The 27,826-nt window shown below is 54.3% G+C and overlaps 9 protein-coding genes across 9 annotated transcripts; 4 read left to right on the forward strand and 5 right to left on the reverse strand.

Moving 5' to 3' along the window:
- Positions 1-933: 933 nt before the first annotated feature.
- On the reverse strand, positions 934-1,650 carry BDZ83DRAFT_102804 (uncharacterized protein). The gene has a single exon (XM_060501038.1). The coding sequence runs from the start codon at positions 1,400-1,402 to the stop codon at positions 1,028-1,030; it is 375 nt and encodes a 124-aa protein (XP_060368865.1). The 5' UTR covers positions 1,403-1,650; the 3' UTR covers positions 934-1,027.
- A 3,610-nt stretch (positions 1,651-5,260) lies between these two features.
- On the forward strand, positions 5,261-8,343 carry BDZ83DRAFT_569884 (SAM domain-containing protein; the record flags this gene model as incomplete). The annotated part of the gene is made up of 3 exons (XM_060504240.1): positions 5,261-5,306; positions 5,483-5,626; positions 5,687-8,343. 3 exons carry the CDS (start codon positions 5,261-5,263, stop codon positions 8,341-8,343), a joined length of 2,847 nt encoding a protein of 948 aa, XP_060368866.1.
- A 3,469-nt stretch (positions 8,344-11,812) lies between these two features.
- Positions 11,813-12,524, reverse strand: BDZ83DRAFT_608262 (uncharacterized protein). The gene has a single exon (XM_060507468.1). The coding sequence runs from the start codon at positions 12,252-12,254 to the stop codon at positions 11,910-11,912; it is 345 nt and encodes a 114-aa protein (XP_060368867.1). The 5' UTR covers positions 12,255-12,524; the 3' UTR covers positions 11,813-11,909.
- Positions 12,525-14,791: 2,267 nt separating this feature from the next.
- Positions 14,792-16,020, forward strand: BDZ83DRAFT_102855 (coatomer epsilon subunit). The gene is made up of 4 exons (XM_060501039.1): positions 14,792-15,306; positions 15,363-15,505; positions 15,554-15,792; positions 15,854-16,020. The coding sequence occupies exons 1-4, from the start codon at positions 14,913-14,915 to the stop codon at positions 15,960-15,962; spliced, it is 885 nt and encodes a 294-aa protein (XP_060368868.1). The 5' UTR covers positions 14,792-14,912; the 3' UTR covers positions 15,963-16,020.
- Positions 16,021-17,875: 1,855 nt separating this feature from the next.
- Positions 17,876-18,754, reverse strand: BDZ83DRAFT_648467 (uncharacterized protein; the record flags this gene model as incomplete). The annotated part of the gene is made up of 3 exons (XM_060510182.1): positions 17,876-18,024; positions 18,230-18,368; positions 18,557-18,754. The coding sequence occupies 3 exons, from the start codon at positions 18,752-18,754 to the stop codon at positions 17,876-17,878; spliced, it is 486 nt and encodes a 161-aa protein (XP_060368869.1).
- A 555-nt stretch (positions 18,755-19,309) lies between these two features.
- BDZ83DRAFT_569809 (2,3-diketo-5-methylthio-1-phosphopentane phosphatase) lies at positions 19,310-20,336 on the forward strand (the record flags this gene model as incomplete). The annotated part of the gene is made up of 2 exons (XM_060504234.1): positions 19,310-19,406; positions 19,465-20,336. The coding sequence occupies 2 exons, from the start codon at positions 19,310-19,312 to the stop codon at positions 20,334-20,336; spliced, it is 969 nt and encodes a 322-aa protein (XP_060368870.1).
- An 879-nt stretch (positions 20,337-21,215) lies between these two features.
- BDZ83DRAFT_102946 (uncharacterized protein) lies at positions 21,216-24,231 on the reverse strand. Its single transcript, XM_060501041.1, has 3 exons — positions 23,832-24,231; positions 22,849-23,748; positions 21,216-22,769 (listed from the first exon to the last, which is right to left on the reverse strand). The coding sequence occupies exons 1-3, from the start codon at positions 23,915-23,917 to the stop codon at positions 21,275-21,277; spliced, it is 2,481 nt and encodes an 826-aa protein (XP_060368871.1). The 5' UTR covers positions 23,918-24,231; the 3' UTR covers positions 21,216-21,274.
- A 1,598-nt stretch (positions 24,232-25,829) lies between these two features.
- BDZ83DRAFT_608282 (uncharacterized protein) lies at positions 25,830-26,313 on the forward strand. Its single transcript, XM_060507469.1, has one exon. The coding sequence runs from the start codon at positions 25,839-25,841 to the stop codon at positions 26,142-26,144; it is 306 nt and encodes a 101-aa protein (XP_060368872.1). The 5' UTR covers positions 25,830-25,838; the 3' UTR covers positions 26,145-26,313.
- A 980-nt stretch (positions 26,314-27,293) lies between these two features.
- Positions 27,294-27,826, reverse strand: BDZ83DRAFT_103013 (uncharacterized protein). The gene has a single exon (XM_060501042.1). It carries the CDS (start codon positions 27,708-27,710, stop codon positions 27,426-27,428), a length of 285 nt encoding a protein of 94 aa, XP_060368873.1. The 5' UTR covers positions 27,711-27,826; the 3' UTR covers positions 27,294-27,425.

Here is a 27,826-nt window from a genome sequence, read left to right on the forward strand (position 1 = left end):
CCACAACTGAAGTGACGATCCGACATTCGGGACGGGGAAAACTTCGGCGACGGTGGTGAAAGTTCCGGGTTGGGCCAAATGAGAGAAGGTCGATTCTTGCAGGGGACGTGCGCCAAAGATTGGGGATAACGGCCAGAGTTAATGAAAAGGACCGCCCAAAAGGATGCTGGAAGATTGGAGCAATGGAAGAGCATACTGGAACACATTGGGGTGGGACGACGGGGGAGGTGTTTGCTAGTTGCCAGGCTAAGGCCGGAGCCGAGATGGTAGTGACTGGGGTGGCCCTGACGATTGGTGGGATGGGGATGCGTTAGTCCGAATATGGCTTGGTGCTTGGCTAGTAGCCATTCGACACGATACCCGTCTCGTTCTAGGTCCACTTGCAATGGCTTGGATGGCACCGGTGACAAGTGTTAAGTGGAGTCAAAATTGAAGCATTCATTCATCACAACTATTCGTCGCGCACCTTGAGAAGTTAAGAGTCGTGTCCCCTTTCGTATCCGGACCGCATGCAGAAGATTTCATGAACTCACGAGACCGTATTGTGCATGGCGTGTGTATGTGTGCGCATTCACCACAGACATGGATATATCAACCCAACAGGGAGAGACGCAACGAATAGAAGCCTACACTCTTTTCCTTACAATGCTGTTTCCTAGCAAACATCCAAAGTCTGAATATGAACTTAGCGCAAGACTCACAGATGGGAGGCAAAATTGGGGTGTAGATAGATGGCATGTTGAAGTCATGAAACCAGAGGAAGCTGGGTCCTGCGGCAGAGTCACCTTGCTTCCTTGGATTCAAAGAGCAAACCTACAAGGGCCCCCCCACGGTTTCTTCCGGATTCAATGAAGTAAACAACTCATAGTAGCTTGAGAGTCAGTTATATATGAAAGTTCATATCCACGTGCAAATAGACCACCTATGGTTGAAAGGCGTACGGGTTATATCTATTGATGTTTCTGTTTGCGTCCTGGAAAACTCCCTTCACACGCTCAAAGGTAGGTATGCAACTTGACGCCGGACCTCATGGCACACACCCCTTGCTTCCACATCGTTGATGTCTTGTCTCCCACCGTTGATAGTGGCTCAGGGGCGATGGGTATGACAAGAAGCGGTAGTTCTTTGTCTGCTTTGTCATTGTTGCTTCTTCCTGGTTTCCAGAAGACAAACTCTGTGTAACCAGTCTCGTCACAGCTATCGGGGTTTCTGAGGTATATAAGCCACCGATGCCTATGTGTAACGTTGCGATTATTCTCGTCACCAGCCGAGGGGCATCGACATGTCCATACTCGGGCTCCAGAGCCCTATCAGAAGGTTGCGCCATGATGAAAGCCGATACGAGCAGAACAAACTTGCAGGTCTGTATCCAAGCCATTCCCTCACATACGGTCAAGCTCATATTTACTTATTAGACAGGAACAGCCAGTGTCTGGGCGAAAAATACAGAAGGCAATTTCAGAATGGACACCTAGAACAACTGAAGAAGTGTCGTTACTTTGTACGCTTGTATCTGATGGCGGCCAGGCCGGGGGCGGCATCGCATGCGTAGTGTACGGATACTTGTCAACTTGTGGGAACAACTCCGACAGTCCATCTCGCTAGCTTCGATTATCGAATTGCTTATTCTGGGGGAATGAAAGCGCAGGCCTGGTATGCAGGTAGATTATGTAATGCAGAATCTTTCGTCCTGTTTCTTTGAACTTTGATTCCCCCAATTTCTCCCAGCCTGGATAGATAGCGGTGGGACATGTCCAGATGGGAAATGGTCGGCACTACTTACTTTTGTGCCGCCCCAGCTTGCCCTGGCTTGTCAATTTTGCCAGTTAGCCGTGATTCGAGGTGGACGCGCCCGAATGTTCAAAAGCAAGCAGATTAACTGCATTGGCGAAGCGGGCATCACCTTGCCACTACCACCACGACCGACACAGATAGCCAATGTGATTGGCGTGTCTGGGGCCAGCGGCTTGCACGCGGCTCCGGGTCATCCTTGCTGTGCCGGGGGGGAACCAGCCGCTGCACACTCGCTGCAAGATGCCCCTCCCGGTCCCCTCCCACCCCCAATCGTCTTGCTGGTGTCCACGAGGAAACGGGGAACGGGAATGCCCTGGTTGCTCCGGGCCTCGTGGCGCGTGTAAAGTCTGGTCTTTTGACGCATGGTGAAATGGCGAAACTTGGTGACGGGCACCGGACGGACCGCCGGTGTGCTGTTCCTTCGGGGTGGGTACCAAAAGATAGGGATGCGTGATCACAGCCGTGACTGTCCGTTCGGTTGGCCAGGTACGCAATGGGCGAGCTTGGAGCCAAGCATGTCCTAGCGACGGAAGAAACGGGAAACTCGTCAGCATGGCACGGCGACGGGCTATACTGGTCGGTGGTAGGTCGCATCACAGTGTTCTGGGCTGCATTTGCACATCGCAAAGGTGTCGAATGTGTTGTGGATTGCGGAGGTATGCGAGAGGAGACGAAAGGCAAAGGAAGCCAATGGAGCCGGAAGCCGAAACGAAACAAGACCCATCCGCTTTCCCGCTGTTGGTGGTTGGAATCTCATAGTGTATTCTGATGATGTGGCCGAGACAGGAATTCGGGATGGTGTCAGATCGTGAAGAACGTGTTCTTCGTGTCGGTGACTTCATTCGCCATCTGCTACTCGCAGCAGTGAACTCTAATCACGTTTCCCACGGGTCCGGATGGTAGGTAAGGTAGGTAGTAAAGATGGTACGGATAGTGTGTACTGTGTATGATGCGTGTCCATCTGCATTGCAAGATCCAATATCGCGTTTCTTAAGGGACCTGCCCTACTAGGATAGATCTACCTTAGTACCTAGGTCCCGTCTGGTTGAGGTGAGATTTGCCATTGTGGGAAGAGCGGATAGGTGGGAAAGAGGGAAAGAGGGAAGGAGGGAAGGAGCCCCCGGCCTGGGCCTGCCTTTCCATTCCAATTCTTTGCCCTCCATATTGATCACTCGCAGCATTCGCATCATTCGCGCCGTTCAGCGGCAATCATCTTTTGCCTTCTGTCAGGTATTTTTTCGCACTTTACTTTTTTTTTAGCTTCTCAAGGAAGGCACTCGCTAGATGCACTTTGAAGACGGGAGAGATCAACTGGGAGTTCTTCTGTGCCTCCTCATAGGTACTTTAGCTTGAAGTCGCCTCTCTCTTCCCGGCCTTTGTGTGTTTCGCTGTAGACCGAGAAGCAGTTCTTTATCCTCCATTACCCGTCCCTTTTGAACTGCGCCTCATTGAGCAAAGATATCTGGCCCTTCTCCAGCCTTAGCTACTACCTACCTGACCTACGAATGCAAAACTCTTGTATAATCAAATTCTTCGCTCCTGATTGACTTCTGCATTGGACCACCTTACCTAGATCGTCACCGTCCATCATCCATTGCTTTTCGTATTGTTTTCCGGTGTAGAGAGCAGCAGCAGCAGCAGCAGCGGGTCCTAAATCAAATCCCGCCCGGCCGGATCCAACGAGTACGCAACTACCTTACCTTGGGCGCGCTCTGAGCCTTGGTCTGATCATCATCTCCAAGGTGCCGCACCTTGCCTTGAGCACAGAAAGCCACGGCACGGCGACATCAACCAACAGGAACAGGAACGGGTTCACGGACGCTGCCGTCCCTTGCATTGGGCGTTCCGCATCGTCAGCTTCGCTTTCGTCACACGGTCCCCGTATCAGCAAGCCCCCTTCCTTATTTGGGCTTTCTTCCATTCCTTCCAACTACTTGACCTCACCTTATTGCCAGGTCTCCTAGGACACAGGTCTCACGGCTTCAGCTCCAGCCAGTAATCGCCTGCTGTCACCTTCACCTCACCTCACCTCACCTCACTCATCCGGGCACTCATCCCATCCATCCCATCAGTTGCACCTCGACCAGACCACCACCATCTGGCGGTCCCTTCCTTCCGTCCCAACTCGAAACCCGAGCTTGCGACCCCTTCCTGCCACCTTCTAGTTCCGTGCACCTTCACGGTTCACCTTTGCTTCTTCTCTTTTTTTTTTTTCTTGTTGTTCATCCCTGCGGATCGCACACTGCTCGACTCTGCCTCAGGAAGAAACAACACCAAGACAGGTCTCTCGTTGCCTCGTACTGCGTATTTGCTCGACTGACGACGACGACAATTCGACGTCAATTGGATTAGACATTAGACTTTCGGCCTTCACATTACGGACTTCTCCTCCTCTCCCCCTTACAACCACATCAAACACCCGTCAGCAACTTACCACCAGCCCATGACTGCCCAGTCGGCCTCACATCGACCAAACCCACCAAACTAACCTCGAGGTCTGCATCTCATTAGGTAGCTTCTCGGGCCAGACCACAATCCAGCTACTGCGAAGAGGTCTGCGCATACCGACACAGCGTAGCGCAGGTGCAGGTGCAGCGGTACAGCGGACGGCAGAAGGCAGAAGGCAGAAGGCTTCCAGTTGGGATCGCCTCACCACCACCGACTCCAGCTTCGTCTGACCCGTCCTACTCCATCATCCGTCCACTAAAGTCCCCAGCGTCGTCTATGCGCCCTACCTCTACGTCGCAATGACCCAATAGCGGCCCTTTACGCCAATTCTGTGTCCCCCAATCACATCCCACAACAACGCCTTGAGCAACTCCAACCTCGCACCTCAGCTTCCGTTGCTTCCCCCGAACCAGCAACGACCCTTTTTCAATAACTCGCCACTTTTTTTTTTTTTTTTTTTTTTCATACGCTGTCGGCAGTCAGCTCTTCAGCCCGACGACACCAGTAACCACACCGAGTGGCCGGCCCAGGAGAGTCCGACACGGGAACGACTAGGAGACCTCATCCTGCTGGGAAAGAAACGTCAACCACAACTTTCTGCCCTCGACACATTGACAGGAAAAACAACCTTTTGGGGGCCATCGTCAACACGTCCAACTTTTGCTCCTTCCTGTCTTTCCACCCCGGTCCGCAATCATCTCCCATTCACCACCCTCGCCCTACTCTCCTCCAATCCGACTTCTCCTCACCATCTTATCCGCCCACCGCGGTCACCACCTAATACCTACCTGGTCCCAGCTGCCGAACAACTGACAATCCCTGGCTACTGCCACTCTTTTTTTCGCTTCGCCAGCAGCACGTCTCCACCCCCCTTGTCATCGTCGCACCCAAGTCAAGCCCAGCCCAGACCAGGCTGCCCAGCCAGCGAACTCATCTCCTATGTATTGATCCCGTTACAACTCATTCTCTTCAGCAAACGCCACCCGCATCTGTCGCGGCGCCTGGCATCGTCGACATCATGGCTCTCCAGAAGCCAGAAGTTGGCGATACCCTCTTGGTCATACGTAAGTCCATTCCACTCATCCGCTAACAACGCCTGAGCCCACCCGCCCGCCTTGTCCCGCTGCTCGTCACTCGTATTCGCTCGCGTCATGCAGCATCTTCGTCTCCCCGCCCTTGACAGTACCGGGCCGGGTCTCTCCGCTGTGGAAATCCATCTGACCTCTTTCTCTTCTTGCAGATGACTTCATTGCTCGTAGCTCCGACGAATTGAGCCTAACCAAGGGCGACCGAGTTGAGTTAATAGAACGAGATGACGAGTTTGGAGATGGATGGTTTCTGGGCAAGCACCTTGTGAACGGAAACAGCGGCTTATTTCCCGAAGGTTCGTCTATATGGCACTCAACCTTTGCACATAACAAGAAGCTCATCATCCATGGTTCAGTCTACACCAGGCCAGCTCCGAAGATAGCACCCGCGAATAACTTCTCGAAACCACTAGCAACGTTACCCGAGGTGGTGAACGAATCCAAACAAACAAACCCTCCCGACCCGACCGACGACAAGATTACCACCCCCGCCGCTCCACCCACTCCCACGCCACCGCCCGAGTCTCCGGCTCCCGTTACGCTGCCTCTCAACAACATCAAGCAAGAGACCGCTGCAATCGAGAATGCGCCGCCAGCCGTGAGTGCGCCGCCCTCGGCGGCTCTCGGCCGTATCAACACGAACCAGGATCATGTACTCAGCGAAACCCTCAACGTTATCGATGAGCATATTACCGATTTGCGCTCTACACCTAGCACCGGCGCAATGCGTGCTCCTCCCACCGACTCCGGCAGCGAATACAGTGCCCAGCTCGATCATCGAATGTCTTACATTCATGGCGAAGAAACGGACGAAGAAGAGGAGGGCATGCATAGTCGATCCGAGGTGGAGGCATGGACGCCGGACCAAGTTGCCGAGTACCTTTTCACAGTCGGCGTTGAGAAATCGCACTGCGAAGTATTCCGTGACCAAGAGATTACCGGTGAAGTATTGCTGGGCATGGACCAGAGTTCCCTCTTCATCAAGGCATTCGAATTGGGTTCTGTTGGTAGGAGACTCAAGACGTGGCAGAAGATCAAGTCTCTGCAAGACGAGTGTAACAACCTAGGTATCGCGACAAGAAGGACGACGCAGACATACGGCAGTGACGTGGGCTCGGAAGATGCGAAGCGGTCTAGAAGCCGGGCCGACACCTTGACCAGCTCAATGCCCAGGATGACACCGGTTGACGACAGAGCTATGTCGTTTTCAAGCAAGCGCCTTTCATTTTCGCAAACGCCAAAGTTGGATACAGCATCAATTGTGTCGCCAGTCTCCCCGATTGTCGACAGTCCCACCCGTCCATCTCACATGAAACGGCCTTCGGCTGCGTCCGTCAGAGATTTGCACCACTCTCGCAGACACTCGTCGTCCACCGACTTCCGTTTGACGGGACAACCCATGGCCAGCACCGTGACACCGAAACTGGCCACGAGTGGAACGTTTCCCCAGACCGATGGCGCTCATAAGAAGCAACCATCATTCGACAGGAACTGGACCCTTGGCAGCGCTTCAAGCCGACCACTTTCTTCTACTGGGCTCCAAGACGTCATGCAACAGTCTGGTCTACACGCTCCAGAGTCCGCCATCGATACCGACCGTGGTTACTTTAGCGGCACTGAAGTCGACGGCCGACGCCGCAACGTGCTTAGGAAGCGCGATAGCACCGCCAGCCACGGCCGAAAGAATAGTTACGCCGAGGAGCAACGGGTGCGCAGTGCTACCGCCATTTCGAGGCACTCAAGATTCGGAAGCGTCGACTCAAACCGTGACAGCGTGGCCTCTCCTGCCGCGCAAAAATACTACGGCATGCAGTCCACCGCCCACAGAAGAACTGCCTCAACAAGTACCACTCAGTCTGCGCGGCCCGTGCCTCCCGTCAAGGACGTTGGAGCACCCAGCGTCACGAAGCTCGAAGGCAAGACTCGTGCCTCTCCGGTGCCCGAGTCTCCTGCGGCCCGCCAGGGAATCCACGCTGAGTGGCTTTCTGCTGTTGTTAAGCCCTCGATGAAGGTGGCCGGCTTGCGCGCAATTTCGGATTCAGTCTCGAGCGATCGCAACAAGGTGGCTTCGCCAATCGACCCATCTTTGAAGGACTCGCCTTTGCCCTCGCCCGCTAGAACCGGATCGAGTACTCCCTCTGCCGGGCCCAGCTTCGAGCTCGATTCTCCTGATACCGCAAAGAGCCCTAGTACTGCCACCACCGTGGCGAGTAAGGGCAGTAGGAAGAAGGGCAAGAAGGAGACGAGTGCTTACCAACGGGGACTTCTGAAGATCAGCCCCGCTGAAGCCGTCAAAGATGCCGACTACAGCGGGTGGATGAGAAAGAAGAGCTCCAACCTCATGACGACATGGAAGCCCCGATTGTTTGTGCTCAAAGGACGCCGACTTTCATACTACTATTCGGAGAATGACGATCAAGAAAAGGGACTCATTGATATTTCCTTCCACCGTGTTCTTCCAGCCGACAATGAACAGCTGACCGGACTTCACGCCAAGCTTACTGGCGCAGGTGCTACCACCGGACACGACGCCAACACTGGAGAAAAGGGGGATGATACCATGTTTATCTTTAAGCTTGTTCCACCACGCGCAGGCCTGTCCCGCGCCGTGAACTTCACCAAGCCGACTGTTCACTACTTTGCAGTCCCCAATCTCAAGTCAGGAAGATTGTGGATGGCAGCCCTCATGAAGGCCACCATTGACCGAGATGATACCCAGGCGATAACAACGACGTATCAACAAAAGACCATTTCCCTTGCCAAGGCAAGACAGCAGCGACACCGCCCTCCTGCGTTGATGAACCTCGAAGAAGCTCAAGAAGATGAGAGAAGACGAGCACTCGAGGCGAAGAAGAACGCAGACTCCCTCGGCATTACCTTTGGTGAGACCGACAGCGGGGTATCCGGCATGGAGAAGCCAAACTTCCCCAAGGTGGAGAGTGCCGACCCTCGGAAGTTGGCTTTTGAATCGGAGAACAATGGTACGGCCGGAGCACCGCCACAGAGTGCTTAGAGGTGGAACCCTTTTGAGCGTGTTTGTGGCACCTAATAAGTTCCCCTTTCTTCCTTCCTTTCTTGTACGATGGGACCTTTCTATATATACCTTTGTCATGTATGAGGGACACGAATTCCGCATAGGGGCGGCGTATCTGGGATTGCTTGAGGAGAGCCAGAAGATCCAGCAAGGAAGGGCGATGGACCTGGACATACGAGCGAATAATTTTCACAAGAGTGATTCCCTTTGTTTCCTTTTTCACCTTTTTTACTCTCTTTCTTCCTCTGGCTGTCGAGTCGCCTTGTAGAGAGGGCATAGACTCAGTTGGCAGCACAGCAACCGATGCTGTACATACACAGGAGAAGAAGGAGGTCCTTTAACGCGCACTAGAGGCTACGTTGATGAATGGAGTTGGCACAATGGCTTTTCTCCCCCGACAGGGGTTGATGTGCCATGGATAGGGGATGATACCTAATCAAAACAATTTTCTGATCTGATGCTTCCATGTTTGTGTGTATATGTCTACGGGATGTCTGTCTGACAGTATCAACGGAAGAGCGCGATTCGTCGCCGTAGGCTGCTTGCACTGAAGTTGGAATAGGAGACAATTTTGGGCCTGATTTGGTATCTCGGGGATTGCTGGAAGAATGAGGACGGACGGGTGGACATAACGAGCCACAAAGACAGAGGAAGGAGGGAATGAAGCAAGAATATGAGGACCTGGCAGAAGAAAAGGGCCTGCAGAAAGGAAGGAAGCAGGGCGGGAAACTTTGAGTGGAAGGTCTTTGGGTATCGGTAGCCTGACATACGGGAAAGGAAGGTTCTACCGGATCTATCGCAGCAAATCAATACAATTAATCGTAGTCATAGGTTCATTGCCAGTCATACGTCACGCGAGGAAGGAAATGAGCTACGAGCTCCAGTGATTCGATCCAAATTTGGTCGATTCTGTTGACTATCTACTTTGGTCGGCTTGGCTCAAACCTCTGACTCAAGAGGGGACCGGTCAAGAATGAAAGTGTTCACGAGAATATCTTTCCCCGTTTCCTACCATGTTCCCATCCTGTCCGATTCCTCCTTTCCTCAAACTCATCTCGCCACGGCCGTGTGCCCTGAAAAATCCAGGGTATTCTCAAACATGCAAAAAGACTGTTGCGAGATGCGAACTGCCAATTGCAAAAAAAGGGGGGTTTGACTTTGGGGGGTTATGCTTTTCTCAGGGAAGAGGAAAGGATATTTCCTAGAGTCAGATTCTGAACAAGAACGAGTGAAAGTTGTGTGTAAAATCATGGAAGGAGTTCAGAGCAAGCCAACTTCTTCTGTCAAAAGCAAGAGAAAATTTTGCCTGTCTTGATCTCTTTTTCCCAAATAGTACCTCCTCACTCGGGGGGAAGAATGGAAAGTCGAAGAAACGAGAATCCAGTTCCTGTAATTCAACACGTCGTTTTTTCTCTGGGGTTTGTTTGATTTTGTAACTTTTTTGGGTGCTTGTGTACTGAAGCTATGCCGCGACGAGGAATCTAGGCGGGTTGATCTCAAGAACAGTTCTAAGAGAACGAAACGCCGAGAGATACTGTGCCAAGTTTTCGTTCCACGACGATGCCCCCATGATGGGTACTCTGAGCATATTGTCTTTTTTGGGTTTTTTTTCGTATTGTTTTCTCAGCTTTTCATAATTATCGCAAGCAAAACAAATTAAACCATTCCGCAAGGCAGCAAAGAATAAGACGTCTCGGACCATTTCGTAAATCGTTCATCCGTGCGTCTCTTCGTATCGGCATGCTTCGTTATCATTCATTCGTTCAGAACCAGTCAGCATCATAGCCGGGAGCAGGACTGTCGGGAGCAGGCGCGGGGGGCGCGGTAGCGGCGCGACGGAAGCGACGAGGGGTACGGAGGCTCTCAACGGTAGCAGAAGCCTGAGCCTGAACCTGTGTATAGGTCCGAGCAGGAGCAAAAGCGTCGCTGTAGCCGTCGTGAATGCTAGAGACGCTACTTTCTCCTCCGCCAATGCTGCCAGCCGGAGTGACCTCGCCGGGAACAGATGGAGCAGGGCGGGAGGGGCAGGGGGGAGAGACGGTGCCAGGCTCGGGGCCGGGAGGGTTGGGGTAGCCGGCGGGAGGAGCAGGGTAGTCTTCCTCAGCCATGCCGTAGTGCCCGAGAACCTCACGGCGCTGGCCGCGGGTGAGAGGGACGGGGTCCATATCGTCGGGAAGATTGTTGTAGCCCGTCTTCTTGAAGGCGTAGCCGTGAGAAAGGGCCTCCTCGTGGTAGTTGGGATCGTTCCAGGGCTCGTCCTTGTTCTGGTTCTCCTCCTCCTTCTGGTTCTTCTGGCCAGTGGAGGCGGTGGAGTTGTAGCTCGAGGCATAGCTGGAGCCCGCGGCGGCAAGGCCGGAGGTGGTGTAATGGTTGTCATTTTCCTCCGCGAGGAAGTCATCTATATCTGCCATCTGCTGGGACGTGGTCGCGGGAACAACAGAGGTCGCAGGCGTGGGCGGGAGGGCCGTGGCGCCGGCGAGGCGGACAGCAGGACGCTGCTGGAACAGGTTGACGGTCACGGTCTGACGGGTGATGTTGTCCGAGGCAGCAGCGGGCGCCGGGGAAGTCAGGGCGCGGCTGGAGGACGAGGACGCAGAGGGGACACCGCTGAGAATGGCAAGAGCCGTCTCGAGATCGCGCGCCTTCTTCTTGGGAGACTGCTGAACGAAACGGTTGTATTCGTCCTGGATGACGGTCTTGATTTCCTCTACCGTGTAGCTTCGGGGGTCGCCAGTCTCTTCGTCGACCGGGGGCTTGGGGAGCGGGGCCATCTTGCGAGTGAAGCTGGTAAGGCAATCGGTGTTGTTCAGAAGGTTCGTAGGGGAGCTACTGCCGCCAGACGTGGTGGTCTGAGTTTGAGCTGGAGTTTTGTCCGACTTCTTCTTCTTGGTGGCCTCCTCATCATCACTGTCGACGAAGTCGTATTTGCTGTTCTTCGGTCTCTTAGGCCAGCTGAAGTTGCGAGCGCTACCGCTACTTCTCGGACCGCCGCTCTGAGTAGAAGAGCTACTGGTGGTTCTGTTCAGGAACGGGTTGTTGCCGTTGTAGGCCTGGATGAAGGAGGTGGACTCTCCAGCAACCATGCGGTACCTGCTGGAGGTCGACGAGCGTGAAGTATCGGAGATGGTAGGCGTCTTGCTTTGGGCCTGAGATACATCCATGGCGCTGACCTTGTCGTTGTCGACGGTAGGCTGCTTGGCGCGAGAGGGAATGCGAAGAGGAGCGGGCTTCATGGTGTGAGACGCAATTGAGCGGTCCGCGTAGGCCTCCTCGTCGAAGGCGGCAGGTGCCTGCTTGTTCTTGCCCTTTCCGAAACCGGGGACAATGTCCTTCTTCTCGATATCAGTCGAGAAAGTGTCGCGGATGGACTTTGTGTTTTCGAGATGAACAATCTCACCACGAGCATGAGCGGCGTTGACGCGCTCGTACGCACGACGGTTGATCTCGTCTCGCTCCCGCTGAGCAGCGGAGACCTTGGCGGCCTTGACGTCGTCGGTATCGGACAGTTCATCGTCGGAAACGTGAAGTGAGGTTCGTACGTTGCTCTAGAACGCATGCACTTCCTTCGGGTCTCTCTGGATGAAGGTGTAAGACTCGTCGCTCTCCGCAGTCTTCTGAGAGCGGTTATCCGTGGCAGTCGGCTTGGCGGCGATGGTCTTTCCTCCGGACTGGGTCCAGAAAGGGGGAGGGGCAGGCCCGTAGACGGGCTTGTCGGTAGCTTGAGCTTGAGCTTGAGCTTGAGCCTCGTCGAAGGCCTTGAGATAATCCTGGGCCTTGGCCTGGTACTCCGGCGTGAGATACTTGTTCAAGTGGAACGGGTCGCCGTTGGACGAGCCAGTGCTCGAGTCATCATCGTTGGAAGAAGAATCGTCGGTAGAGGCCTCCTTCATCTGGCTTTTGCTCTCCGCAGCTTGACCACAGGCGGTGGGCGTCTGGGTCTCTTGGGCCACGCGCTGAGAAGGAGCTGCAAGAAGCGAGTCGTCGTCAGAGTGGGCGTCGTCGGTGTACTCGCTACCAGAATCGGGAGGATCGAGAAGGTCGGCGGGCTTCTTGGCACCACCAAGAGCGCGCCAGTAGTCGATCTTTGCGTAGATCTCTGGATACTTCTCGCGAAGCGAAGCCTCCTTGGTGGTGTGCTCCTCGAGGGTCGGCGAAGTGACAGCCTGAGGGGCAGTAGCGACGGGGACCTCACCATTGCGAGCCTTTTGGACTTTCTTTTTGGCTTTCTTCTGGGCCTTTTGCTCGGCTCTGCGCTCGGCACGAGTGGTCTTCTTGGCCTCTTCCTTGAGAGCGCCCTGCTTGGATGACTCTCCGAAAAGTTCATCGAGACGAGCGTTGGTCGCAGCGAAAGCAGCTTCCTGAGCGAGACGCTCTTCCTTGGCGGACGGGTGGCGCTTCTCGAAGGCTTCGTTGAGCGAAGCCAACTTGTTCCACAATTCAATCTTGGCAGCCTTCACCATGGAGACGCCCTCGTCTTCCTCAAGAGGAAGAACCTTGACCTTGGTATGGATATGCTTCGGAGCAACATAATTGTCGAGAGAGCGCGCCAGGGACTCGTCATTGAAGTAATCCTCCATCTTGAGAAGCTCCAGGTCGGCAATGTCTCGAGCGGATTTTTCCTTCTCGGGCTGAGAAGCATCGCCAGCCGCGACAGAAGCAGCGATGGTATCAGTAGACTCATCAAACGACGCCTTGCTCTTGCCCTTGTCAGCAACGGGCGATGAGGAGGGGGTGAGATCGAAATCTCCGTGGTCAGACATCTTGTCGGATTTCTTGGGTGTAGCAGTTGCTCCTTCGAATTTCGCGACCATCGCCTTGACCGAAGACGCGACGGATGTTTGACGATCGCGAGTAGTCGATGGAGAAGGTAAGCCAGGTAAAATGTCTCGTTTTCGATGGATGATGCTTTGGCTTTCGGGAAGGGGAGGAGGGGATGACGAGGACTTTTGGTCGAATCCAAGAGCAAAATCGTCTTGACGAAAGAAGGAGGAAGCCTTGCGACCGAGATTGGCAGAAAAGCTGTCTGGGAATCGAGCCACTGGCCTCTTCCGGTCGAGCACACTGGGCTCAAGGGGCCCTCTAGGCTTCTGAGGGCCTGCCTCTCTTAGTTCAAGCGGGTCAAAGTGATCCATCGTGAGATGAGCGGCAAGACGAGACGGGCAGGTCAGGTGATTCTAGTCCGGACGGAGTGATGTGCTTCAAATTTCAGTCGAAGGAGAGGCGAAAGGCGAGATGGAAGCGAAATTTGACGTGAGCGGTTCGGAAGAACAAGCCGTTAAGCAGAACAAGGAGAAAATCGTCGTCAACAAAAGGGGCCAGTACGACGTAAAGGAGGGTCATCGGAGCCAAGCTGTATACCAAGCCCACAAGCTGGAAAATCAGGGGCGGAGTGAAGATGACTTCCATGAAAGAGGAGTTGGTGAGTGACTGGGGATTTGACATGTGTGATACTTGTGTGAATGCCGAGAGTGATGAGCTGTGATGAGAGAAGATGCGTGGAATTGGGTATAGCAGTTGTCCAATAATTGAAGGAAGGAGCACCTGCGCCTAGGTGGCAGGAAGCGAGAGATTGAACGCCACTCTGCCACGGTTGTCTTTGGTATATTCATCTTCATATTCCAGACGATATTCCAGATGAACTTTGACCCATCTTTCAGGCTGGACACTTGACTTGGTAAGAGAGCACCCCCTTTATAGATGCAATGGCAACTCTCAGAGCATGTCTTGTGGCCTCGAATCATTGAGAGGTATGTAATATGCGTAGAGGAGTACATCCAGAGTCCCTCAGAAAACATTTCGATGGTGTGTGATATGTTCTATGCTCATAGAATCAAAGCTAGTAGTCACTAAGACTGACTGTGGTCTCTTTCGGAAGACTTTTCTCGTATATTTCCCCCACAGCCTTCACTAGAAGCTGATTGTCCTATTTGCCTCGTTATATGCTCGAAGTTGCTGCTTTCCGTAGCCTATGCTAGAGATAATGATATGTAAGACTCACTACCACAAGCGTTATGGAGATTGTTGATTGGCGTTAAGGAAATACAACCGCAATAAGATAAAGCTAGAAATTGTATGCATTGGGAATTTACGGCCACTTGGCTGAAGGTGTTGTGTTTTGAGCGTTACCTTGCGTTGTCAGACAGCCGACATGAATGCCAGTGGGAGAGACGTTCAACTTGAAATACCTTATCTCAGGGACACCATATTTTAGACTGTGCAAGATGCGACAGCCTCATTTATCTCTCCATACTACACGTATCATGGGTTTCATAGTCCTACACCAATATTTCGTGTCCTTAGAAGGTGGGCTGTTGGATAATGATCAAAAGTCAAGCCTAGACGGTGGTGCTGTTGGTCGTCCACGGTGCACAGACCACCCGGCAAATCCACCTTCCCGGCCACGGCTTCCTCCGTGTCTTCTCAGGGTTCCACGTTGCTTGAAAGGCCCCCACATCAGTTAAGTGGTCAAGGGGAACACATCGCAGCTGCCCGTCATTTGGCATCAATCATCAACGACAACCTCCCTCCGAACGAACGAAACCGCCAAAATGGACCCCTACTCTGCCGAAGGCGAATTGATCAACATCCACAACTATTTCCACCAGGGCCAGTACCAGGAGGTCATTGATTACGATACCTCTGCCCTTTCCTCCGAGAATGAGCTTCCCGCCCGCGTCCTAGTCCTGCGAGCCCGCATCGCCCTTGGTCATGCCGAAGATGTTATCGCCGACGTACAGGGAGAGAAGGAATCCGAACTGGTCGCCCTTGGAGCGCTCGCTGAGAGCGCACTTGGCAAGACGGATTCTGCCGTGAAGACGATTGAGAAGCTCGCCGCATCCGAGGGGGAAAACGCTACAGTTCAGATTGTTGGAGGCACAGTCCTGCAGGCGGCGGGCAAGCCAGAGGAGGCTCTTGCCTTACTTTCACAGCACCAGGGAAGCTGTACGTTTGACTCCCATGAGTAGTTGAAGGAATTGGCGCTGACCCGGGACTCCCAGTGGACGCTGTTGCCCTGATTGTTCAGATCCATCTCCAACAGAACCGCAACGACCTCGCTCTCAAGGAGGTCACCGCCGCGAGACGATGGGCACAGGACAGCTTGTTGGTCAACTTGGCCGAGTCATGGGTTGGTCTGAGACAGGTACGATAACTACACCACGAATGAAAGAACGAGACTAAGAAAGAACAGGGCGGAGACAAGTATCAGCAGGCTTTCTACGTGTTCGAGGAGCTTGCGCAGGCGCCAGCAACGTCGTCAATTGCAACTCTCGTCTCTCAGGCCGTTGCTGAGCTGCACCTTGGACGTACAGAGGAGGCACAGGCCGCGCTGGACCAGGCTCTGGCCAAGGACGCAGGCTATGCTGAAGCCATTGCTAACCTTCTGGTGTTGACGGTGATTTCGGGCCAAGATCCCAAGGAGTTCACGGAGTAAGTTCCGATGCCTTGGTTGTAGAGGCGTCGAGTCGACATGCTGACCACGTGGACACAGTAAATTGAAGGCGGCGGACCCCCAGCATCAGTTCTTGGTGGACCTGGAGGAGAAGAGTGCGCTATTCGACAAGGCGGCGACAAAGTACAGCCCCAAGGTGTCTGCATAAGGTAGACAGCGGGGCGGTGTGTACTGCTGATGAGGCATAATGTTAGGCGTACGGTTTAGAGGAACTCAAATGGAGATACAACGGCTCGGAAAGGCGCAACGAGACCACTCGAATTACTACTTTCCGCTTGAAGATACCCATCCGCTCGCCCTCGCTTGATCCGAAAGTCGGTTCTTTCTTTGCCAAATGCGCGCGACCCGCCAGTGATCGGCAGGGCTCGAAGGGTCTATGGTTTCGCCGAGACCGTCTGGCCAGCTGTTCATTTCGGGCATGCATGAGTAAACCCCCGGGCCATGGTAAGACGGGACTGGACAGCCGGAACTGAGAGGACCGGTTGACCGAAGCCGCCCGAGGTGACGGATCGGTGGCTTTTCACATCGGCAGATTGACATCATGGCTTCCGATTCTTGATTAGCACCAAGCGCCAACTAGACGGCCGGGGCCCCCTTGCGCCTGACTCAGGGCTTTTTCCCAACTTTCTCAAGTCAAAGAAGTAGGAGAATCACAGGCAAGCAGTTCTTGTTAGGGCTTACTGCCGGGACAGGCCAATCGAACTTGCGCTCTGAACAGTTTTGGCTGACGGAGCAGACTTTCCGGCAAGGATTGAGTTTGGGCAATGATGGACAGGACATCCGAAGTACAGAAAATGTTGCCACTATCTTTCGCATCGCACAGCATCGAATTTTGTCTCGCTTGTCTCGCCGGTCTAGCATTGTGGATCGAGCCCGGACGTGGAGGGGTAAATTGAGCACTCAGGGTCTTGCACGGACGCGCGGGGCTCAGAGAAAGTCGAGATTACAGATTGCGCGATGCATATGCTCAGTCACTACATCTCACTTCATTCGCAGGCACATGCAAAGATCGCCTTCAACGTCATCGGTTGCTGTAGGTTGACGATATCAGCAGTGCCCTACCGATAAAGGTCTGCTACCTTATGACGGCTTGCAAGGGGTTTGGCGCCATGAAAGTTGTCGATAAGGACTCTTTGTGAAGGATTGCAGGTTTCTGCTGGTCTGGCTCAACTTGATACGTATACGTACAGCGCAGGCCTCGTTGTGTTCACCGCCAAAACGGACATGGGTCCTGATCGGCTAGAAAATGCTCCTCGCACAACTGCATGGCGAGGACTCGTCGAGACCTCAGTCAGCCGGGGACCAGACGAATGAGAAGACCGGGCCGCTACAGATGGGATGGAATCATTGGAGGACAGCGAAAATGGAGGGCACGTCTAGGCTCGAGCATGGAGACTGGAGAAGGATGGAGGCTCCGCTCATTTGCCCCAGCATCCCCGACCTCGATTGTTTCGATCTCGTCCTCAAGGCTCAAGGCTCAAGCCCCTTTCACAATGCATATGCACGTCTCCACGGGCCTTGGGCTAGACGAGCTGGAGTGTAGCAGCGAGTTAGCAACGACTCTGGGGCCAAACGACCAAGGCACGTACACCGTGGCCAAGCCTGCCCGCATCGCGTTGCATCGCGTTACGACAAAAGTCACTTGGCTAGCGCACCTTGTTGAAGGTTAAGCGCAGTTAAACTGCATGTTGGACGCGGACCAGGACATATTAGAGCCTTTTTGGTGCTCTTCTCAGCAACTACGGAGCAGAGTACTCATTTACGCCTCAAGCAACACGATAAAGAGCCCCACTGAGGGACGGAATGACATCACCGCGCAGGTAGCTCGAATTTGGCCATTTTCCCATCAATTCCTCCATGTTTTCCCCATCCGCCAACCAAATGCCACATGCCTCTGGTGTTGGCAAAGGAACAACAACTGTGGGCTTGTCACCCTTTATCCTTGCACGCATCATGGAAGGACGCAAGGCCGTCTACCGCACCCTCAATGCAGCACATTCATCCCCTCTGGCATCAGGTCTTCACGTCCCGACTTTCCTTACGTTTTCTGCTTTGCTTGGATCAGCTCGGCGCAGTGAATGTGGGGACGGGCTTCAGACTCCGCTCTCGGTGGCATATTTCCCATTTCCCCCATGTCGATGTACCGATGCGGCCAGGCTTTTGACTGTGGTCCTTGGGGGCTGGAATGTTCTGTTTGGTGGCACCTTTCTCTGTTTATTTTATTTTTTTCACATACGCAGTACTCTCTCGCTCTTCGGACGGATGTATCATGTCGCCTCCCGACCCTTCCCCCCTGCTCAAGTGAACCGATGGGGCACGCTGACCGAAGCATCGGATTCTGCAGCCATCATCGGCCATTGTGGTGGCTGTCTCGAACAGTCGGAAACGGTTTTATCTGTCCACTTTGTTTCTAACCTTTTCGAATGCCGGCTTTGGGAGGGCTGAATGCCAACAAGTTACGAACCAAGGACTGCCATTCCACTGGACTCGTTCCGGGTTCGTTGGAGAAATCTTTCTCCTGGCGATCACTAGAGGCTCTGCTAGACTCTGAGACCTGGTCGGAGCCTCCAAGTGGCTGTCTGCCACATCGCTCACAGCCATTTGTCAGATTGCACAGCCCGCCGCCTTCCGTCTCTCGTGTGAGGGTGTGGGAGCGTGGCAATACAGCCAGCCCATCCCGCAACTCTGAAAAAAGCTCGAGAGTCGGAGAGAGAGGGGGGTAAAGGAAACAACCAGTCATACTCCGTACACTGGTCGAATCTGGCCCTGCCCCTCGTTCGCGCTAGAACATCCCAAGTGGGCATGGTTCGGAAAAGCCAAATGCCTTTGCCCTTTGGGGCCCTGTGAGACGCCGTCATCGTATGTGGTGTCCATTGGCGACTGGCAGTCTGCGGTGCGCCCGTTGACGCCGTCCGAGTCGGCGTCTCGGCCGCTTGCCATTGTGCAGTAGCATCCCGGAAGCGGCTTTGAGAATCCCCAACGAGAGCGGAGTCCTTCTCGCTCAAAGGCTGGCTGGCCTTGGCTAGGGTTCTTCTTGTTCGGCCATGATCCATGACCCCCTCGTTTTGGTATGGTTTCTCTTCCATGTAAGCCCTTTGCTCATGCAGGTTGGCGCGCCCTGACGCCCCGTATTTGGCGGAGGACTCGGGAGAGGGACGGGGGTGGCGGGGAGGGGTGTGAAGAAAAAGCTAACTACCTTTCGGAATTCAGGCCGTCATCGTGAAGAGGATGCTTTGGCTGGCCGGCTGGCTTTGCGCCTTTTTTCTTTTCTTTGCCGTTACCGGTTCGGTCAAGAGTTCGGCAGTATCGCATGTGGGCATTGACTTCTATTAAAGCTGGACACCTCCCCGGTGAAACTTAGGCGTGACAACTTTAATTCCTAAATATCTAACCTTTGTTTGTGTATCTGTTCGAGTCTACAAATACGTCTCCTAGTGCCAGTGTATCCCCATATCTTGACACAACCAAAGCATACACAATCCTCCAACCGTCACGATGCCCATCGCCATCTCTCCCTCAACAGTCAAGGCTGCCGCCGAGTCTGGCCTGCCTGCTTCGCAGAACAAGAAGCGCAAGATCATCTGCTTCTCAGGTAAGATCACCTCTATTCACCCCTGAATCTCACAACTTGCTAACACCGAGTCCTCCAGACTTTGACGGAACGATCTTCATGCAGGACACCGGCCACATCCTCTTTGACGCCCACGGCTGCGGCTCGCAGCAGCGCGAGATCCTCGACGAGCAAATCAAGTCCGGCGAGCGCTCCTTCCGCGACGTATCCGAGGAGATGTGGGGCTCCCTCAACGTCCCCTTTGACGACGGCTTTGAGGTGATGGAGAAGAAGCTCGAGATCGACCCGGCCTTCCAGGAGTTCCACAAGTACTGCATCGCCAACGAGATTCCCTTCAACGTCATCTCCGCCGGCCTCAAGCCCATCCTCCGCCGCGTCCTCGACACCTTCCTCGGCGAGGACGCCTCCGCGCACATTGACATCGTTGCCAACGAGGCCGAGATCACCGACGACGGGTCCGCGTGGAAGCCCATCTGGCGCCACGACAACGAGCTCGGCCACGACAAGGCCCTCTCCATGGGTGAGGCCCGCGAGCAGGCCGAGATGGCGTGCGAGGACGGCACCATTCCCCTCATCGTCTTCATCGGCGACGGTGTGTCCGACCTGCCCGCCGCGCGCCAGGCCGACGTGCTCTTTGCGCGCCGCGGCCTGCGTCTGGAGGAGTACTGCGTCGAGAACTCGATTGGTTACATCCCCTTTGATACCTTTGCCGACATCCAGACCGAGATCCAGCGCATCCGCGACGAGGACGACAAGAAGACGGGTGGAAAGGGTATGCCTGCCGCCTTCAACCCGCGCGCCAACATGTGGAGACGCATGTCGAGCAAGACGGCGATCCCCAAGCTCGTTGCCATCACGCCTGCCGAAGAGAAGATGTTTTTGTGGCCCGAGGTGTTCAGCGTTGCTACGCCCAGTATCGAGAAGGCCAACATTGCTCCCGTCTTCGCTTAGGCGTCATGCCAAGGGGTAATCCTCTTCTCATTTGTTTATCGTCAAGTCGTTTCTGTGTTTGAAGACGACTGCTGCATAGCGTGCGAATTTGCTTTCAGAGAATAATGGTTCGGATACTCTGGCGTTGGCTTCGGTTACAAGGTTTGGCTTGGATTAGAGATTCAATGGTGTAAAGAGAAGTTGATAAACTATCTTCCACATCATTAGATATAGATACAGTCACAGATCAAGAATACAATGTCTTGCCATTTTAAATGATTGCTTCCGTTGCGAGTAACTGCTTTGACACTTGATGTGGCCGGTCCCAGATAGCGTCTTACGACCAGTTGGTATACTTCAGCCGTTATCAAAGCTATCTGACAACACAGAGCATTCGTCTTTGAGAGGAACGCCGACAGACAACTTTCCATACACAGGGAGACAGAATTACAGATCAACATGGCGACACGGCCCAATTGTGTTCCAGAACTTCTTTTAATTCAACTCAAGTCTCATCCAGAGGCTTTCTTCTGTATATTCTCGAGTCCCTGGTTTCCCTGACCAGCCAAAGCAAAACACTAGGGTATAAACGTACTACAATAACCGTTCCCCTACGATTGTCCAATCCAGTCCCGTACCTGTCCCATCCATCCATTTGGTCGAGATAATGATATCAGTCGTCACCCGTTTCGTTTCCCATCTCTATACATCAACCCTGTTCTCCATTTCCACCATAAAAACAATAATACACACACTGACTTCCCTAATTAACACCATTACAATGCCTTTCCTAGATGCAGAACTTTTTTTCGAAACAAGAAAACAGCAAGAGCACTCGTGAACCCAACTCATGACAAGGGGTACTGTAGAGCCCGAAAGAGAAATATGTACAGCTGAACGGGAAATGAATAAAACAATGTGCAGACAAACGTAACCGAAGCAAGGAAGCAAATCAAGAATCAAGCATACCCCTTGGCAGGATCCAAGACGCTCACACCCTGGCTCGAAAACGTAGCATGCCCAAACGTAGTCTCGGGATCCTGGTCAACGACACCCCACGCGACGTTGCTATACGCGGCGCCGACGTCGCTCGGCGGGCGGTGACACCGCGAGGTAATCACGGCGGAACACCCGCCGCCCTGCAGCACGAGCGGGTTCCCCGCCTTCTCCCCGTCGACGCTCGTGGGCGACGGGTCCGCGCGCCGGAGACCCAAGCCCAGCACCAGCGCCGCGACGACGACGAGGAGCGCCAGGAACGCGAGCAGGCCCACGCCGCTGAAGCCGACGCCGTTGATGGGCATGGGGAACTTGTCGTCGCGCGTGGCGGGCCGCATGTCGACGGAAACCATGGGCACGGCGTTGCTCAGGACGAGGCTGAGCGCCGCGAAAAGGGCGAGGAGGAGCCAGGATAGGGGGCGGGGGAGGGTGAGGTAGAGACTTGTTGTCTGGGTGCCGCGGGGCCGGCCGGAGCTGACGCGGAGGGGGAGGGAGATGCCCGGGAGGGCGTACTGGCTTAGCTCGTGGGAGAGGTAGTAGGAGGAGAGGAGGGCGTTTGTGGAGAGGTAGAGGGCGGCGAGGAGGAGGTGAGGGAGGGCGGCGACGATGGCTACTCCGGCGCGGGCGCCGCCGTTAGGAAGGGGGTAGAGCTCGTGGGGGAGGGCGCTGCCGAAGGCGCCGAGGGAGGAGGACGAGTCTTTTCCGAGGGAGATGGCGAGCGCGGCGGCGGCGAGCGCCGCTGGCGTGGCCCAGGTGATGAGCCAAAAGGTCCAGAGGGTCAGGCCGGGGGTCTGGAACCAGAAGTGGTCGCGCGAGGTCCAGTATTTTGCCTCGCGGTAGCCCCAGCGGCCCTGTTTGACGTCCGTCTTGTCGAGGAGGCAGATGCCGCGGGTGGTGTGGTCGGGCTGGGAGATGAAGGAGGCCAGGGCGTCGCCGAGGGTGACGAGGGGCTCGAAGCCGGTGAAGAAGTAGACGGCGCCTATGGCGGAGACGGAGACGAGGTTGAGGATGGCGATGACGCCGAGGAGGGAGCCGTTGAGGACGACAGTGCAGGGGTTGCGGTCCTCGGGGCGGGCGAGGCAGTAGTCGACCGAGGAGCTGTTGATCTTGATCTTTGTTGGGTTGGACGGGTTAACGATGAAGGGGGCGAGGGAGGACCCAGACTTTTGGGTCTGGACGAGGGCGTTGCTGGGAGCGATGACGTCCGTCACCAGGACGACGGCGGTGAAGTCGCTTTGGTAGACGCCGCTAAATTCCCTTGCGCACTCGGCGTTTGTGAAGTTGGTAAGCTGGTTCCGGGACGCCCGGTCTTGGAGGTCGAGGATGTCGCCTCTGGAGAGACCGCCGGCGTTCGTTTCTGAGGCGTTGCTGAACTGGCCCGAGGCGAGAAACTCTTGTGTGACGAAAACCACCTGGTGCGCGTAGCCAGGTTGCGTTGAAAAGATTACAGCATTATAACTAGTGAAAAAGTCAACGCCTGTCAGATCTGGTGAAGGGAATCATGCTCTCAGCAACAACAGCAGCAGCGCGCGCATACATTACTTGGGTACTGACGGCCGCCAGCATAATGATGGCCGTCATGACAACCCGCGGTTTCGATACGAAACACAGGTTTCTAAAAGAAGGGATCCCGAGGTCGAGCCACCGCCTCCCGTCGTGCGCCATCTCAATCTCGATGCGCGTGGGACTGCTCAGGACCTGGAAGACGTAATTGGCCGCCGACAGCAGCACAATGGTGATGACGTTGATGGCGACAAAGAGGCCAATCTTGAGCTGTTCGGCCGTCGCGCAGGAGCCTTTGAAGATTATGCTCTCGCCCCTGATCATGCCGACGACGACGAGCGCGAGGACGAGACACACGATGGCGACGATGAGAATGGCGAAGCCGATGATGATGTTCAACGCGATGCCGGCCCTCCAGCCCGACTTCATCCTGCTAAAGGTACCTCCGCCTCCGCGCTTCTCGTCCGGCGGCGGCAGCATCCGCTCGAGATCCCCAATCTCGTTCTCGCCCGTCGACGGTCGATCCGTGGTCGCCTCATCGTAAAATCCTTGCGCGGCCGCGTGATTCGCCGCGGCGGCCTGTGCCTCCAACGTGTCTGGGCTCTCCGTCTGCCTCTTGCGTTCCTCTCTCCGCTGCGCCATGGTCTCGGGCGTCTCTCCCCTGATGTAGTTGATGATGTAGTCCGGGACGATATTTTCCAGAATCGTGGCCGTCGAGTTGCGCTTCCCCGGCGCCCACGTCGCTCTTCGAGTCGGTTCTTTTGGTTCTTTTGGTGGAAAACTTTGCGGGTCCGGGTAGCTCCCCGTGAAGCCAGTAAAAGGCCTCGACGAGGCGACATCGGAAGCGGAGCTCTGGTGACGGAGAAAAGGCCATTGCACCGTTTGCCTGCTCACTGTACTGTCTCTCTGTTCATTGTTTTCTTGGAAGCGAACTCTGAGGTGAGAGAGTTGCGTTAGTTGACCGTACAAACTTAACTCTCAAGATTCTGTAAAGAGGGTGTGCTGGAATGGTCCAACCTTTCTATCCTCTCGACCTGTCCTTCGTCGTCCCATACATATCTGTAGGACGGCCCATGATCTCTGGGTGGAATTACAACTTCCATGACCTCGTGGAGGACAGCAGCGCAGATTCGTTCGCGCGGCACATGGACATGAAGAGATTAATGAAGAAGAAAAAGAAGAAGAAGAAGAATATTGAAGGAATTGCCAATATGGATAAGGTGTAGTATGGTATAGTTAGTAGAAGCCGGTCAGTGCGGGATGAGGCAGAGGCGTCAGCAGCAGCAGAAGGAAGACCGAAGGAGTGTAGGCCTGGTTCTTTTGCAGCAGATTCTTTTTCGTCTCGTCTAGAACAGTAAAGACAAAACAGAATAGAGTTTTAGAGTGACGTGCAACTGACACGTTTGGTGAAGGGGGCGGAAGGAGGAAGGGAAAAAGGCATCCATGGCAGAGCGCCAGGGCTTGCGATCGTCTTGTATATGTCAGAGGACTCTCTTAGCCTCTCTGTACTCTCCTTCTCTTGCCCGTCCGACCTCTCAGACTCGGACGGCGGGCCTCTTGCGGGAGAGGCGGCCCTAACAAGCAAGGGCACAGAAGCGTAGGTGGAGGAAGCAGGGTGACCGATTATTGGACTAAGGGCATGGGCAGATCATGAGCAGGGGAGGGACCCTGTTTCCCTTCGGCGTAGGAAGGGATTTGAGACTTCTCAGGCCTCTATTCTGATGCGGAAGGATGAGCCACAGCGCAAATCGAGGACGACTAGCGGGATGGGTCACGGTGTGTGGATGGAGGAGGAGGGGGAGACTTGAGGGAGATGTGACATGGGGCTGTATAATGCCCGAAGATGGAGGGGTGACGACGTCGGAGCATGACGAGAGCAACCAGGGATGTTGGATGCAGATGCTTTGAGATGCAAGATGAGATGGCAGCCCTCGCGCGTGGTGAGCGACTCAGCCATATTCCCTCTTCTGCGGACAGTTCGTGGATTAGATGACAAGAGAGGGAAAAGCAGAGAAAGCAAAGCCCGCAGAGCCATATCGTTGACCGTGCTGGGTAATTGGCAATAGGGGTGGCTGAGCTTTGATGAGCTCACGGGTCATAGTGTGAGTCGAGGGCAAAGCTAGAGGATCCGATAATCTGGGACCAAGAGGAGAGTGGGTAGAACAGACGAAGAAGGGACAGAGAAGAAAGCATTGATATCTTTGACGTGTCTTGTCTAGTGCCGGCCGTGTCTGACAATGTCTTTGTTTCTCGACGTTTGAGGGACGTGGAAAATCCGAATCTCGGTCAATGCTGGCTTGGCCTGCCAAACGATTGCAACTCATCGACGGGACTTTGACGAATACGCCTGAGTATGTTTCTTCCCCTCGGAAAGGGAAATCAAGAGGCGTCGGCGGCGGCAGCGAACTAAGACTTGCAGCCCATGGAAGAGAGAGGGACGATGTACGTCGATCCGGGAGCTACGGCGGCGGCGGCGGCGGCGTTGGTGAGAGTATCCGCAAGATGTAATTAGGTGGAATTAGTTCAGGCCGAGTTGGGACGGACACGATTGGATGCCAACAGTTCCCATTGCCGTTTCAGACGTAAAGCCCTCGTGACTACTGTCATGAAGGGCATAGAAGCACATCCAACTACCGGCATGTCTCTTGGAGGAAACGGCGGCCGAGAAGGGGGCGGACAAGGGGGGGAAGGACGGTTTCTGCGCATGTTCGCCAGGGCTGCATACCTTACAGTCAAACTCAACACTAAAGGTGCAGGGGGGAGGAAGACTTGAAGCACCTCAAAATCCACAATAAAAAGGAACCAGGAAGGGGGGAAGCATTGCCGGTGGACGGCTGGTCTTGTTACAGACGAGACCAATCAGAGGCCGCCATGGCACTCTGCATTTTCCATCTTCAGAAATCGGCTTGTTCTCTTCTGGCTTTGGCTTTGGCTTTGGCTCTGGCTCTTCTAGACACCTGCAAACCGATGGGCTTTCGACCACGGCACGCGTGGCTGGAACTCTCTTATCTATGCCTCTCACGGATGAGTCTTTTGCGGATTATTGCCCTAAGATTGAAACATTTTCAAAAGGGACTGGCATCCCTTCATGAAGCATCCTCCAGTCCATCACGGCGTCACCAAGCTGCGATTGTCTCGATCCCTTATGCAGAGGAGCCCTCACTCAACCCACAGGAAAAGAACCATTCAAGGCCTGGAACGGTCAACCCGGGCTTCTCATCCACCCAAGATCCAACCATCCCTACCGCGTATCCCCCTCGCCCCCATCCTATCTGGTCCTCTCCATTCAACCCAAAGTCCCAAAAGACCCATCGAGGCCGTGAAATGTGAAGGCGAGCCAGGCACCACTCACACTTTCATGCGTCCGACGTAGCCCCATGCCACCGCATCTGGGGTCTGCCTGTTTCAACAACGTCCCTCTCTCAAGGGGGCTGAGAACTCGAGAAGCATTAAGTGTGCAGCGCTAGAAAAAGTCTGGCGAAAAATGCCCGTCGAACCATATGTCGGGCACCTATAAGTTACAAGCCAACAGCTTTTCTTCCTCTTCAACACAAGTTGCCTCATCCTGGCCCTCATCCCAGGAGTAGTAGGCTTTTGCCCATTCCTCCTCCCCACCCTCACCTCGTGCTTCCCTCACAGCCTCACTCTGCGCATTGAGTCCACGAGCAGAGGTCATTAAAGTCGATTAAAGATGAACCCCCTTCCCCCCTTCACTTTCGATCGGAAAGGTTGGGATGCTGGGAGACTCCCATTCGTACCGTTCGGGCTTGCTTCAGCTCCAACTAGGGCCCCAGATTCAATTAAACGCCAAGTGCGCGTGCGACTTTTGCGCGACGCCCCAATGTCGTAATGGCATAGACTCGGCCGGCTTTCCTTTCAACCCTCAAATCTCCTACTGTCTCCGCCGCCCACTGCGGCCGTCGCCATCACTGCCCCCCGAACGTTTGGCTCCTCTCCGAGTCTCCCCTTCAAAGCGACCCCAGTTGGAAAGGAGAGTGATGAATGAACGAATCAGTGAATCTAGAACGAAACGTCTCTGATCATTGGGAATCATTGCAAATGGAACGTTGGCATTCGCTATGCTTGCGCATGTTTGGGGCAACTGCTTGCGAGTTTGCGACCGAAGCTAACCAACACCACCACACTCACAGACTCTGGGCTTTTGTCTACCCCAGGTTCGTCTGTGGACGGACGGTGAGCCGGAAGTAAATCCTTCCCCTCCGCTGACGACTCACCGACGCAATCTCGCAATAAGATGGTCGAGTTATACACAACCACCACATCCAAAAGTAGAGATAGAAAGACCATCTTCCCCGAATGAGGTGTGAGATGGCGCCCAGCCATCATCTTTTGAAACGACGGAAGTGCGCCATCGTTGGCGCCCCGCGGGATCTGTTAGGCTGTTAAGCTATGACATTTCATATTATATCTACCAACGATCGCCTCGGCAGACCTGAGGATTGCGGTGACAAGTGAGGCTAACTCTGTGACGGCGCTGCTAGGAAAGGTAACCACTGACGGGCGGCTGCTTAACTTTGACAAGTAAGTGCTAGCAGAGAGCTGTGCGTAAATTGCATCTTGTTGTTGTATGTCATCAAAGATGTCTATCTGTCAAGAGCGCACGTACCCAGCGTTGTAGGACAATGCGAGGGCATCGCACAATGGCAGTGCAGCACCGACAAAAAAAAAAACGCTCATTCGGGCGAATAATAGCAAAATAATGTCAAGTTGACAACATGAAGATGAAAAATAAGTCAAGATCACGCTCAACAACAACATAGTACGTGAAAATGGCAAAAGAATTCCGAAACCGAGAATCGAACTCGGGGCTATGCCTAACCTCTCACTGAGATGAGAGGGCATCATGTTGGCCACTACACCATATCGGATGTTCATGTCTTTCCTGGCCTAAACTCAAAATAAGTAGGGCAAGATTCACCCCACCAAGCTAAGTAGTCACCAGAGCAGGTATTCGCACCACAACTGGCAGACGAACTTCTTCCTCGAAACTG

This window comes from Colletotrichum acutatum (genome assembly GCF_030867785.1).
Source record: "Colletotrichum acutatum strain CBS 112980 chromosome Unknown BDZ83scaffold_15, whole genome shotgun sequence".
Classification (NCBI taxonomy): domain Eukaryota; kingdom Fungi; phylum Ascomycota; class Sordariomycetes; order Glomerellales; family Glomerellaceae; genus Colletotrichum; species Colletotrichum acutatum.